The sequence below is a fragment of the Alosa alosa genome, chromosome 14 (assembly GCF_017589495.1).
Source record: "Alosa alosa isolate M-15738 ecotype Scorff River chromosome 14, AALO_Geno_1.1, whole genome shotgun sequence".
Lineage (NCBI taxonomy): Eukaryota > Metazoa > Chordata > Actinopteri > Clupeiformes > Clupeidae > Alosa > Alosa alosa.
Window position 1 is genome coordinate 21,078,364 of NC_063202.1, and position 14,248 is coordinate 21,092,611.

General features: G+C 39.4%; 3 protein-coding genes across 3 annotated transcripts; 1 reads left to right on the top strand and 2 right to left on the bottom strand.

Moving 5' to 3' along the window:
* Positions 1–275: 275 nt before the first annotated feature.
* Positions 276–1,212, top strand: LOC125307398 (profilin-3-like). The gene is made up of 2 exons (XM_048263360.1): positions 276–407; positions 741–1,212. The coding sequence occupies exons 1-2, from the start codon at positions 388–390 to the stop codon at positions 1,159–1,161; spliced, it is 441 nt and encodes a 146-aa protein (XP_048119317.1). The 5' UTR covers positions 276–387; the 3' UTR covers positions 1,162–1,212.
* Positions 1,213–1,433: 221 nt separating this feature from the next.
* Positions 1,434–7,705, bottom strand: LOC125307402 (ADP-ribosylation factor-like protein 3). The gene is made up of 6 exons (XM_048263367.1): positions 7,440–7,705; positions 6,019–6,162; positions 3,825–3,941; positions 3,516–3,566; positions 3,020–3,205; positions 1,434–1,975 (listed from the first exon to the last, which is right to left on the bottom strand). The coding sequence occupies exons 1-6, from the start codon at positions 7,455–7,457 to the stop codon at positions 1,928–1,930; spliced, it is 564 nt and encodes a 187-aa protein (XP_048119324.1). The 5' UTR covers positions 7,458–7,705; the 3' UTR covers positions 1,434–1,927.
* A 2,493-nt stretch (positions 7,706–10,198) lies between these two features.
* LOC125307401 lies at positions 10,199–13,985 on the bottom strand. The gene is made up of 7 exons (XM_048263366.1): positions 13,817–13,985; positions 13,627–13,671; positions 13,508–13,537; positions 12,408–12,701; positions 12,135–12,233; positions 11,026–11,105; positions 10,199–10,892 (listed from the first exon to the last, which is right to left on the bottom strand). The coding sequence occupies exons 1-6, from the start codon at positions 13,920–13,922 to the stop codon at positions 11,029–11,031; spliced, it is 651 nt and encodes a 216-aa protein (XP_048119323.1). The 5' UTR covers positions 13,923–13,985; the 3' UTR covers positions 10,199–10,892; positions 11,026–11,028.
* Positions 13,986–14,248: the final 263 nt, after the last annotated feature.

The window sequence follows — 14,248 nt, forward strand, 5'->3', positions numbered from 1 at the left end:
ACACTTTTCTTTTTTTTCTAAAGAGCCTATTGGCAGGGAATATAATACAGGTGGGTTCTATGAGCGATTACATGATTGTAATCTATGAGGGCACGATGAGGTAGCTTTAGAGACTCTCCTGCCATCTGCTGGATCTGAGTGGGGAAACAAAGAAGATGATGTAATTTGGAATACTGGAGGTATGCAAACAACCTTTTGTTACATCAACAACTGAAGTGTTTGTTGCCTTGGTAATAGGGAATGTTTACAGTTGTGGAATTAGATCTGAACAATTGAAACAAAGATAAGAATGTGAGTGTTGTTTCATCATAGGTCATGTGGAAACCTCTGTTCTAGAATCTTTGGTGGAAACTGCCTGATCCAAGAGCAAAAGAATAGATCTGTCTCATGTCAACTGCAATATTGCTGTATGTTGTCATAGTTTTCATGTCAATCTTTAAATTGTACCTAATTCTCTTTGTTCTAGCGATAGTTTGGGGATTTTTTTTTTTTTTTAAGTTTAAAACATTTTAAGTCTCCTTACAGAGTCATGGTTTGCATTTGTTTATGGTTACTGGTATTATGATTATTGTAAATTGTAATGATGTTTAGTGATTATTGTACATCACTTTAGAAAAAAGTGTCAGTTCAGAACCATCAACCTAATCTAACTGCCAAGAAGACTGGTTCATAAATCATGCTATTCTGTTTTATTTCCTAATTTAACTAATGAAATAATTGTTTTTTGTTTTTTAATTCAGTGGGATGTCAGACTGGGCAGATTATATCAAAGCCATCCTTAAGGACAAGCTGACAGAGGATGCAGCTTTGGTTGGTTTTTACAACAAAGCAGTGTTGGCCTCCAAGCCTGGAGGCTTCATGGCAGCTATCTCCCCCCCAGAGCTGGAGGCCCTGATGGGAAGAGATCGAGGGAATCTGCTGGAGATGGGAACTACCATCGGAGGACGGAAGGTCCTGGTCATCCGAGACGGCATGATCAGCGGCGATATGGAACTTCGCTTCATGGACCTCCGAACGAAAGGCGTTGATGGGAAGGCCATCACAGTGGTGAAGACGCACAAGATTCTGGTGTTTTTGATGGGGAAGAGAGGAGTGCATGCTGGATTTATACACAAGAGGGCCTGTGCTATTGCCTCTTATCTAAAGGAGCATGGGGTATGACAAGCTTGAGACAAATGGAGTTAAAGTTAGAGAAGCAAAAACTCTCTGAAATCCTACAACATTACTTGTGTGTTCATTGACTAGTTTAGTGTTACTTAAACAGTCTACGTTATGGTTTTATTTAAACTATCCAGAATCGTATCACAGGCGATCAGGATCAACTCTAGATTCATCTGGATCCTGGGTTGACCTCTTCCTTTATTAGCTCCCGTCTGTAATTGGACTCCCTTGCAGCAAGCAATTTCTACAGACAAGAAATCAATGACTACAAGTTTTTATAATGTCAAAAGTTTAATACACCACAGAAGACCAGTCACTTGCTGTACATTATTACAGTAGCCTACTGCATCTACCTCTATGTGAAGACAGTAATGACAAAGACATATGAAAGGTCTAACGGAGATCCTTTCTGCTTTTCGTCCTCCTCTGCCCTGGGTTAACGTTAGACACTGGCAGGAACCATTCTCAGTCAAGGGAAAGAGGATTGTATGTTTGTTTCAAATACATTTACATTTACAAACATTTTCCTTTTCCCTTCAATCAGTTACAAAGCTCCCTTTAAGATTCACAACCACCATCTCATTGGGTGTTGAAAGTTGTTCTAAGATGACACATACAAAAAAAACCCGCATACACAAATACATGGTGCAAAATGTAAATAGCTCATGTTATATGCAAATCAAGGGAGGATAACCACATGTTAAGGACTGGGCATTAGAGGGTTTGAACTTCTCTTCTCCAGAACTCGTTAAACAACTCAGCAGGCTCATTTTTTCCGATTGACAAGGTTATTACAGATCCAATTCATGCCATCCTGTGGAGGAGAAGGAAGGGAACAGCAAGCTGACATTAAACCAAACAATTCCACCCCAAACAACCTCTCAGTATGACCATAAGATGTACACTCTTCAAAATGAATGTGTTGAAAACAACACAACTTGTCTTTTTTTAACACATCTCTGTGTCCAGATAGGGACAACACAGTTTGTGTTGTTTCCTTTTTTTATTTGTTACACAATATGTGTTGTAAATAACACAACTCACATTGTTTGTTAACACATCTCTGTGTCCAGATAGGGACAACACATTTGTTTTAAGAGTGTAGCTCTGTATTTTCTTTCAAATTAACAAACTGCCTTCTCAAGCAATCACACATGAGAACCAAATAGTTTGAGATCTGACATATTTCTGCATGTATCAGGTGGAAGTTCACCATTGTCTTTATCATCTCTGTTCATTATGCCCTGTATAACATCAACAACAAGAAGACATTTAAGGTTTGTCCACAGCATCCAGATAGCACACACATACCTCATGGCACTTTACATTTAATCATTTAGCAGACATTTTTATCCCCAAGCGACTTACATGTCTACTATATTACAAGCACTATTCTCCCCAGAGCAACTCGGGGATAAGTGCCTTGCTCAAGGGCACAACAGTGGAAGCCGGAAATAGAACCTACAACTTTTCAGGCTACTGCAATCTGGTCCTAAGAGTGGGGCCAGAACTGAGCGGTTAGCTGCTATCTTAGCAGTCCTAGATCAGTGTATTCATTCAGTCCGAGAGGTGGAGAAGTGACCTAACGGGTTTAGTTTCTGATCCCTCTTAGGTCACAAAACGCAGTAACACAAACATCCTCAGCTGCCCTGGACTAGTTCTACATCTGTCACATGCCTCGGTCCGTAGCACTTGTGGAATTTATCATTCTCCAGCAACTTTTTTGTGTCAAAGAAACATTCCACATTTAGTGATTATAGTTATACCGACTATAATGTATGTGTCCATGTGCACTGGGAGGTGGTGTATTCACTTCTATATTCCATGTGTCTAATAATTTGTGATTTGTGATGTGTACCTGCACTCCTTCTCCAGACACCGCCGAGCAGGCCTGGATCTGCCAGACCCGGTCCCGGTACGTGTGCAGGTTTAGCCCCTCAGCTATCTCACTGGCAGGGGACGCAGTGGCCAGGTCCTGCTTGTTGGCAAAGATAAGTACTGGAACTCCCTTCAGGTTCTCCTCATCGATCAGCTCAGCTAGCTCCTGTAAATGCAAATAGAGAATTAAGTGTGTGTGCGCACACACACACACACACACACACACACAAAGCGAGAGAAAGAGAGAGAGAAAACATCATTAAAAGACCCATAAAACACCCATACAAAATCAAATAAAAATGGGTGTGACAATTCACCTTCTGTTACCCTGGCTGTTGTTTTCTCATGTGTACAATCATGCAAATGAAAAGCACACAGCCAACACAGTTAATGTCTAGGTGTGCTGTCCTAAACAAATACCGACAAAAGCAGCCTGACACATTTGCCAAATGAAAACATCTTGTTTACAGTCTTACCAGTCCTGTCTCCTCAAATCGCTTTTTGTCAGCACTATCTATGACGTAGATCTAAAGAAAACAAAATAAATTTTAAGATAATCCATGTCATATTTCTCATGCATTAACTGAGAGACACAGCATCAAGTAAACATGTTTATGCAATTGTTTATATATATATATATATATATATATATATATATATATATATATATATATATATATATATACTGTATATAGCAAAACTCTTGTAGAGAGCTGCATACAAAGTCAAGATATACAAGTTGACATCCAGGAAAAGACAAATCAAGATTAAGACAAGCTTCTAACCAGTAAATCTGTGTTCTCTAGGTATTTTTTCCAGAAGGTCCTGATTTTTCTTTGCCCTCCGATGTCCCAGACATTCAGTTTCATTCCATGAGAGGCCACACTCTTTATGTTGAAACCCTGAGGATAATACATAGGCCACAGCATATCCCACTTTGATTTTAATGCGCTAATAACAAACATACATTTTGACAGGGAAAAAGAGAATTTATGAACAGAGTATTATTGTAGGACTGTTCTCATATGCATCTCACAGAAGTTTGATGTGATCAAAAACTATATGTGAGAATAATAGCATCAAGTTGGTGGATTTTGTTGATCTGAATCTGAGCCAACAAAATGATCAAGGACTAATTATTTATGCATGTAAAACAATGCACACACACACACACACACACACACACACACACACACACACACACACACACTTAGATAGCTAGATAGTATCATTAATTAATTTTGTTCAGATCACTGGTAGACCATGATGTGCTGGTCTATTTTAAGAATCTGTAATCTGCTTGTCAATGTACTTCCCTGACTTGATAAATATTTAATCTCCAAAAGACCCTTGGATTATAATTCACACCCCATCTGAGCCAATACTGCTTCCTCCTTTTACAATGTTACAAGTCAATGGTGGTAACAGATAAATCATATGTGTAAGTCTATGTTGAGAGGATCTTGCATCAGTGCGATGAGGCAAAGCATGAGACTTTGGGTGAGCTTCTGCTTCCTGTCATGCTCGTCATGGTAATGATGCATATGGGCATGTGGCTGCTTACTAAGCACATAGGCAGGGTGCACAGATGTCATGTAGTGTACAGCTTTAAAACACATCTACTCAGAGCCCGGCAGGCAATGAAATTCACAGCTCTTAGTCCCATGCAATCAGTAAAAGCAACTAGTAAGTAACTAAGGTTAACTAAGGCCTTCTATACATGCTTTACTAGTTTACCCACATGCTCAAAATAAATGCCATTCTAGCCTCCACACCTTCAGCGTATCCATACCTATTACAACAATTCTGGTCCAAATGTCATTTTGTGCCGCTAACATATAAAGTTGGTGTTTGCTTATAGAAGGATTAATCATAGAAAAAACATGAAATGTTTATATTGGTAGGCCTACTCTGCATGATTCAGTGATGACCTCAGATGAACCTCAACAGTTTGACATATTATGTCCTTTTGGGCCCCTGCCGTCGACTTCAAGGGAGTGCTGCCTGGAAGGCACTAGAGTTAGGCGAGGGTTAGGGTTAGGGTTAACGTTAGGGTTAGGGTTACCGTAATTTACCAACTATTAGCCGCAGTTAATACATTGATTTTGCTAAATTTATTCAGCCATGAGGTTAATACATGGGGGCAGTTAATATGGTATTAATATGGTTTTGTTTGTTTTTTTAACAGGCATAAAACACTGTCCTGCGGCTTATACACAATGCAGCTAATACACAGGAAATTACTGTAGGTGTCTTAAAGTCGACGGCTGCAGCGCTGCCTTGAAGTCGACGGTGGGGGCCCAAAAGACCATCAAGCCAACAGTTTCATTCACAATCATGGTGATAACCCTACTCCTTACATGTTCATTCAGGTTGGCTGAAAGTGTGGTTGAAATAAGCGCTAATGTGCAATGTGCATTGTTCTCTCTCTCTTATCTGCATGGATGTAATGGTACTAACCTATGTGGGTGTAATGGTACTAACCTGCATGTGTGTAATGGTACTAACCTGCATGTGTGTAATGGTACTAACCTGTGTGTGTGTAATGGTACTAACCTGCTGATTTTAAGAGTCTGTAAAGATTATAATACTAACCTATCAAAAAGCAAGTCAATACTCGAATTAACATAAATTACAAGAATGAGCCCAGTAGGGGAGTCTCTTAATGAAAATGATGCTACAGGATGGATACATCATTGAGTCACACTTAAGAATTTTTGGTTAGGCGGTTGTGATTTTTGGTTAGACGCTCCGGACACCAACTGGAACTACCAAAGAATGACACAAGTGCGACTGCCCAGGGGCAGTAGTGCAAACGACCAAACTTTGCGTCCTTGTTTGCGATTGAGAGTTCAAACTACAATTTCTAGAAACACCAAATCCAAGAACGACGGAGCGACCTACCAAGGTTGTGACGCAAGTTATCCCCCCCTGCTTGGGTGTAATGGTACTAACCTGTGTGGGTATAATGGTACTAACCTGTGTGGGTGTAATGGTACTGACGTCCTCAGATGCGAGGCTCTTGAGTAAGGTGGTTTTACCAGCATTGTCCAAACCCAGAAGAACTATCCTCAGCTCCTGCTCTGTGCTCCCCTTCAGTTTCTGTAGAACTGAGAGCAAGCCCTGGAATGAAGGGAGATTTGTCTGGATAAATAACAAATGAAATCCTATCCTTTCTCCAAATAAACGATTTTGATTTATTTGGCCGTTTGGATCGGTTGGTAATCTGTGCAGGAGCACATCCATTTTCCATGATAAAGGGGCACGAGAGAAAACCAGGGAGTGAATTAGCCCACAAACAGACTTGCCTTTTTGCCTTTTTCCTAACAGAATCTACACTGCAACTGGCAATGGCAATAAACAGCTAGTCATCGTTGCTAACTGATCTACTTTAGCAACTTATTCAGCCACTGGTGTTATAAAAGTGGGTCTGGAGCAAAATACTGCACAATCAACAGGCAAAGCAGTTAGAATGCACGTGTGTGACTTGATCATGTATCAAAAAATCGGTTTGAGGATGTTGAGAAACTAGTTATCTACACACACAGGCCTCCCATAAAAAAGATAAAAGAATGTTTTAAAAACTTCCTTTCTTTAAAAGTTCCTTCCCTTGCGTGCCAAGAATTGTAGGTCTGTTTATCTCCAAGTGACTACCAGGACAGTCTTTCTGAAAAGGGCAAAATGGCAGCTATTTTACAGTAGCTTTCAGTGTTTACAGAGGTCAAGCTTCAGACTGTTTTTCTCTGTCATTCAGTAACTCGGTGACCCAGTCATATATGTTCAAGTAGAGGTATCTATTTCCTTCAAAATGGGCTCTGTGGCTTGTTCCGGGTCCTTCATTGCCAACAGTGGACATGGATGTTCACCTTCTTTGTCTGAGTTGTTGAGTAACTGAGTCTGCCTGTCCTTTATAAGGCTTAACCGGCCTTCATTTGGAATAGCACTGGCACCTATTCATGCCTCATTCATGTAACAACTGATTACAGTAATTAGATTAATGGCAAGGCACAAGCCATTCTGTCTTCAACTGGTCCCTTTTCCTTTATATAATGTAACATCCACACATTTTGCAGAGTCCAACAAGTAACAGAAACTGCACACAGTTTAGAGAAAAGGGCTGACTTGGATGGATTCACAGTGCTTCGTCACCACTATTTTCAGTTTGTCTAGTTTTTAGTTGATATACATTTCATAATATGGTATACAGATTTTACAAGAACACTGTGAATGTCAAGTCAATGAACTCAGTACCCGCAGTACCAGTGCTAGAACAGAGTTATGACCATATACACAAGTGAAGGCCAGATGGTTGAAAATATAGGCTTGTACAGTTGGGATGTTTAAGAAAAACACAGTATCATCAAGCTCAAGGAATGAACCAGAGGGATATGTAAACGTACCTTTGGAGCTTCTCCCATGGTGTTGTCTGGTCCGCCGTGAATTCTAGAACGGGGCAGCTACATTCTCATGCAAACCCCACAGGTGAGAGGGACTGTGTGCTCGCGAGGTTACCAGTGAATGAGGCTAAACAGCACTACAGCACCGATGACGAACACCTCAAGAGTGTTGTGTATGTGTGTGTGAGTGTGTGGGGGAATCTGTAGGTGTGTATGGTTGTGCCTAATGAGTACTCCACGTTGTGATCAGGTTTGGTTGTTCCTTCTCTCGGTCATGGAATGGGCATGATGGCGGGGGTGGAGCGTGCCAGGATTAAGGGTCCAGAATTAGCCATAGTCTTCCTCTCTCTGTGTAGCCTATGCTGGGGCTTTACCTGGATTATCCTTACACCAGCTGCTACTGAGCAGAAGCACACAAGTGAAGTTGCACTACACTGCACCAGCACCGTGGAGTGTCATGGAGCGTGTGTTGTGGTGCTGTTTGTTTGTGGATTAGACCAGAATAAGGGCTACATGACAAATGTACTTCTGCTTTTCTTAATTATGCAACAATGCAATAAAACAGTGCAATAAAACAGTACTACAAACATTATGCAATAAAAAAGAGGTCTCTATATTGTTATGCAGTACATGAATGCCTTAGTATATCATATTTTGCCCAGTCTATTTGTGTATGAAAAATCATTTTTAAGCCTGTCAACTGAGACATCCTGTTGTAATGTGGGGCTCTGAAAGTCTGTGAAATCTTTCCATGTCCCCAGATTTGCCATGTTTCATGTTTCATGTTTCAAACTTCATGCCAGCGATGAGCATTTACATGGTCTGACCTGCATGAGCATTTAAGCGTTACTTCTCAAAATCTTTGAGTGAGACTGTCCCATATAGTATAGTTTTTTTTTAGAGAAAAGGTTTACTTTTCACACTGCAAAAACTGTGTATCTAACCAAGTCTTATTAATCTTATATTAAGATCAAAAATGTAGTTGGTACTGTTTTTTGTATAAAGAGACTAACCTAGCGTTTTTTCGTCATTTTTACATAATATTATAGTAGAATTTGACTTATTTTAAGACGTCTTATCAAATTTGCTTAATGCACTGGCAGCCAAATTTCTAAATCAATTGTATGCACCACATTGCTATGTAGCATAGTAATGTTATACACCATTTCAAAGCTTTGGCTCTTGGGAATCCAAACATGACCATTTTGTTCATGTACAATCTGTATAGTGCTTTACATTCTCAGATTAATTTGATTATGTCTCAATTAAATTTTATCCAAAATGCCCCCCTCCCCCGCTTTTGGTGCTACCCTGACTTCTGGCTGCAGTGTAGCTGCAGCACAATAAGTAGATGCAACATATTGGGTACTGAAATATATTCACAAGAATCCATAGAAATTGAATCTTCATGTTGTATTATCCAATATTAGTTGTACAGATCACTCACTGAACCAACAAAGTAAATGCAAAAATAGAGACTTTTTGTAATTATTCCATATTTTGTGTAGCCAGTCTATATCAGAACACCTGACATACCATCTAAATAGTCCACAAGAACCCTCAAAGTGTTACATTTCATTTGAGACCAGGATTATGCTTCTACACAAAGGGGTTCATGTGCAGTAAGCATTTGAGTATCAGTATGCATTTTGGATAACAACAAGTCCTATGGGGAGTTTCCATAGGCATTTTACAAAACGTAAATACCTTGGCAAATAATGGTCTAAAGCACTCATATTTTCATTCTGTATTGATCTACTTTTGCACACAACTTCACAAGACCTGGTGCTAGGGCTCAGTTGTCTAAGGGATATCAAGTGACCTAGAGGGCTGAAATGTGGTCAGTTCAGAGATGCTTGTAATCTGGCAGAAAGAAAAAACTATATTCTAGCCTCTGTAACCAGAGACTTTCTAATGAGGAGACACAGCACTCAAAAAATCTCCATAGAAATGCATGGGGCTAGTTTGTAACGTACATACTGTATCACACCCCTTCCTCGGCAAAACGTCGACATGTGAATACATTGAGCCAATCATGTGGTGTGATGTGAATACATTGAGCCAATCATATGGTGTGTTGAGAAGACATCGTGCCAATCATGTGTTGTGAACTCGCAGCTGGAGCAAGATTGGTGTCGTGAAGCCTTGCTTACGCGCATTTCTGCCGAAGAGGATGTCCGGTGAGTGCCCAAAAAGCGTTGCAATATGGCCGCCGAGTGGAGGGACTTGCCTAAAAGGACTTTGCTGTAACTCTGTGTTAGTACATTACACTGTATTTTACAGGTTCTCAGCTTTCTATAGAGGTCCAACATTTCATGGTAGGCCCCAAAAGAGATGGGAACAATGCCCTTGTAAATAGGCACAGTGCAATTTGTATTGAGATTCATGTGTAAAAACAATCAGCCACTACCATAATGTCAACCACCATAGCAACCAACATTATTACCCTAGCAACTAGCATAGCAACCGCTTTATTTACCAAATCTACCCTAGAAACCCCCTAGCAACTATCTTTGTGCTAGCATTATCTGTAACTATAACTGATATTTTTAATAGCAATAAAATATATTATTTTGTTTGCATGCACTAATAATTCCTTGGAATTGCATTTCTAGTTAATTTTGTCAAACAATTAATGGTACTGTACATTACATGACAGAACATTAAGTAGCCTAAATAACAAGACTGAAGATGAACAGAAGATAGAAAATAAGAGAATATAAGATAAGAAGATAAAGGCAAATATATGTGAGGCATACTGGTATATCAAAATTACATATTTACACGGGAGATCAAATACATAATGAGGAGGAATACACTGTCAGTCTCAACAGTAATGAATGTGTTCAGACATGAACATAAATAACAAAGCAAGGCACATGAACGCCCACAGCCTCTACTGACTTGTTTTTGCTGGAAGAGCTTGGGTTTGAACTGTGATATCTCTTCAACATCTGAAAGTCAAAGGACATTCTATGAAGAGTTCCTGATTCATTCTAAATTAGGGACAATGCACAAAATAAGGGGATATTCAAAACATACAAAAATAAAAGAGGAAATAATGCTATAGGATGCATGCAATGTGGTATTGTGGGGCAATTTTGCACAAAACTGTCTCATCCATAATGCCAACACAATTGCCCTGTGATAGGATTAGAAGTACTGTGGGGGCAGCTGTGGCCTACTGGTTAAGGCTTCGGACTTGGAACCAAAGGGGAAGTAGTTGAGCACTGCTCTCCCATGGCCACATCCACGGCTGAAGGATCTCTAATGGTCTCACACAAGCAGGCAGGCCAGCTTACAATGCATTGCAATAGTCCAGTTTGGAAAGAACCATGGCCTGTACAAGAAGCTGTGCGGCAATGTGGCATATTGTGTTGGATAAGGTCTGATCTTCTGAGTACTGTATAGGATAATGTGGCATATTGTGTTGGATAAGGTCTGATCTTCTGAGTACTGTATAGGATAAACAAACAGGACTTTCTGACTCAGTCTACATGTTCAGAGATGATACAAACAGTGCTAATTGATAAGGTCATGTATTTAGCAGGTGGTAAATATTGATATGTGTTACACGTGGTAAGCAGACCTTTCATTCAGACGTGCTAGTAGTTGTAGTAGTAGCGTGGTTTGTGACATTGTTTTGCCTCTTTCTGATCTGCCTCTGAGCTGGAAAGAAGAAAGAAATGTAAATTATGACAAATATTCACTCCTGACATGAAATGTGATAGCTTGGTAGCCAGCCCGAATTTATTTCGCCCACCAAATTTGAGTTCAGGAAATTTGGTCTATAGTCACTCCATGGAGAAGTCTAAATGCCGGGCCAAAATGGCATTCAGACTTCTCAAGGCATTTTCAGGCCAATCAAATCATTTGGGACGGACAGATGAGCAACATTGATGTACAGTAGTCATCCACGTCACCTGAGTGCACTTTGTTGATTTTGATTACAACAAAAAGGTTGCTGCTGGAGAAGCAAGATGTTTAGATTTTGCTATCCCATCTGTTATACAAGATATTGACAACCGATAACTGTAAAAGATAAAGTAAAAACAGCATAAGGCATTTGTCCAGAAGAAGGGTGTTTTTGCTGTTCTCCCTGATGGATTCACATATTGCATTGCTCTGATTGGTTAGGTCTATCCAATTGTATGCAGAGGTATTTTTCCCCTGTATAGGCTATCTGTTGAAACACGTCCCATAATCAAATTGAAATGGCATGTTACCACCAGACTCAATTTCTGATAAGAATTTGACTCTGGCTACGCCAGGCTAAAAATGTGATTGATTGGGGAAAAAAGGTGGGGCGTGGAGACATGGTTGTATTAATTCATTACTGTGACCAAGCTGAAAGTGTTTATGCTTTTTGACTCCGTTATTGAACTGCATTGTGAGATGGATTTGTGATGAAACTTGGGTTTTTAGCGAATGACATTCACTGTATTAAAACAAAATGCTCAAACAATGTTTTAGGCTTTCTTGCTTGCTATATTTGTTAATTACTGCATAAAAGCAATCAACTACTTAGTTTGATAAGTAATTTTCTTTGCGCTTATACACTCTAGACCATGTCATATTATTTAAGTAACAGATTAAAGCTGACTAGTTGCTTGTTGACCTAAACTTCAGAAGATTTTAGAGACTACACAACAGATCACTATGATCGCCTAGTCTGAAACAAAAGAATCTGATCTTTACCAATATCCCTCTTGAGAAGAAGCTTCATGCCCAAAGTGAAAATAAGAATAAGGAAAACAGCAGCCCCTCCGCAAATAAACAGGATCCACAGGCTGTTGTCTGGAGTTCCCAGCGATCCATATTGGGAAACAAGAAAGGCAGACATAACAGACATGATAGTTTTCACATACTGTACATGTTTTTGTATAACATGGACAGACATACTACAAGATACACTGTTAACTTGAATGTAGAGTTGAACCACTCGTGGCAATAATAAGTGACAATGCTAACCTGTAACAGTGATATTCAGGGTGTCCGAGGTGAAGTTACCACATCGACTGTGTATTTTGCAGGTGATGTTGAAATCACTGAATTGGTCGTCAAGGGTCAGCTGGCTTGCTTTTTTACAAGGAAAACTGTCCTTTAGGTTCACCTGGGTTGTGTTTTCGCAAGGTAAAGTTTTATTGTCCTGAAGCCAAATAAATTCTTTGATGTTGTCTAGAGTGAGGTTGTGCTCACAGCTGACACTGACAGGGTCCCCCGCATTGATCTTCATTGAAGAGGCTTTCAACTGCAGTGGAAAATCTGATGAAGATTGAGATAAGACAAATGTATTTCTCCAAAAAAGGCGAACAATGTACTGTGGTCAGACGACATGTACGCACTTGTGTGCTTCATTGCTCTGATATCCTTGTAGGAAAAAAAAAACTTCAGTAAAAGATTGTAAACTACATATGAATTCCTAATAAACCAAGTTAATTTAATGAAGGTTCTGGGATTGCTGAATGACTATTTGATAGGTGGATGCAATGCAAAATGCAGAAGGCATTCATTTATTTATTATCAGGAAGCATTGAGTTATATAAACAGTCACAATCTGACCCCATGGTCTGAATGGTTGCTAATGTGTTGTTGATGTAAACATTTGTTTGGTAATTTGCATCAGAGTCACATGGCCCCAACCCGCCCCTCCCAGTCTCCTTCTCAACTTCTTTTTAGTACATAAATAAAGTAAGTAAAACTTTTGTGTAAAGCACATTTAAAATACAGTTTACACTGACCAAATTGCCGTAGTGCAATAAGCAGATAAAAGATATTATGTCCACACATTGTAGCTAAGTTACAGAAAAGGACAATACATGAGTACAGATCTAACAATATCAACAATGAATAAAAGGGCGGGAAAAACCAGGGAGAAGCGATGGGTTTTGAGCCTGGATTTAAAACTAGTGATGGATGAATGGCTTGTTCATGAGTGATATCATGATACAAAAATGGTGTTCATAATCCTACAAGGGCTTCTACTGATTTGACAGCCTACAATTAAATGAAGTTGATTCTAGAACATTTGATCAAGCAGGAAGACGCATAACTGAAACAGATTGGTTTACCTTTTATGCAGGTTGAATTAGGCCTTAATCCTGAAAGAGAAACACTACAGCATGTCAGTTTTGAGAAAGAAAGTACTGACAAAGTAACTATCGATAAAATAAAGTTGAGGATCACCTACCGCTGATGCATGTATTGGTACTCTTACACTCCCCAAGACAAGCCTCTGAAAAATCAATAAAATCACATGCACACAAACACACACACGCACACACACTGTACTCTATCCATACATAAAAATTCAAAGTAATTTCTGGCGATACTTTGTTCATAAAATAAATGGAAAAATAACAACTAAATGGGTCTCTTACTATCTAAGCTGTCCTTTTGAATGTGGCTGCTGTTACAGTTCAAACATATCACTGGCATGCAATCCTGTGCCATGGCAACCACCCCTATATCAAAACAAATACCCATCAAATATAATCAGGCCATGACAAGGTCCCTCCATACATGAACTCAGATATTGAATGGTTTCTTACCCAGCAGTGACATGCTGCTAATGAGATAATGACAGATATCCATGACAAGCATGCACCTATGAAAAGAGACTCATGAAATAACACAGCAATTTCACAATTACATGAAAGCAGCACAAGGAAGTTCTTTTACCTTACAATAAAGGCTTCCAACTCATTTTGATAGTACAATTACTTATTCATGTATTCATGCATTAATTAATTCATAATTTATGCATTACTTCATTCCTTACTGTAATATCTCATGAATCATCAGGAATTCAC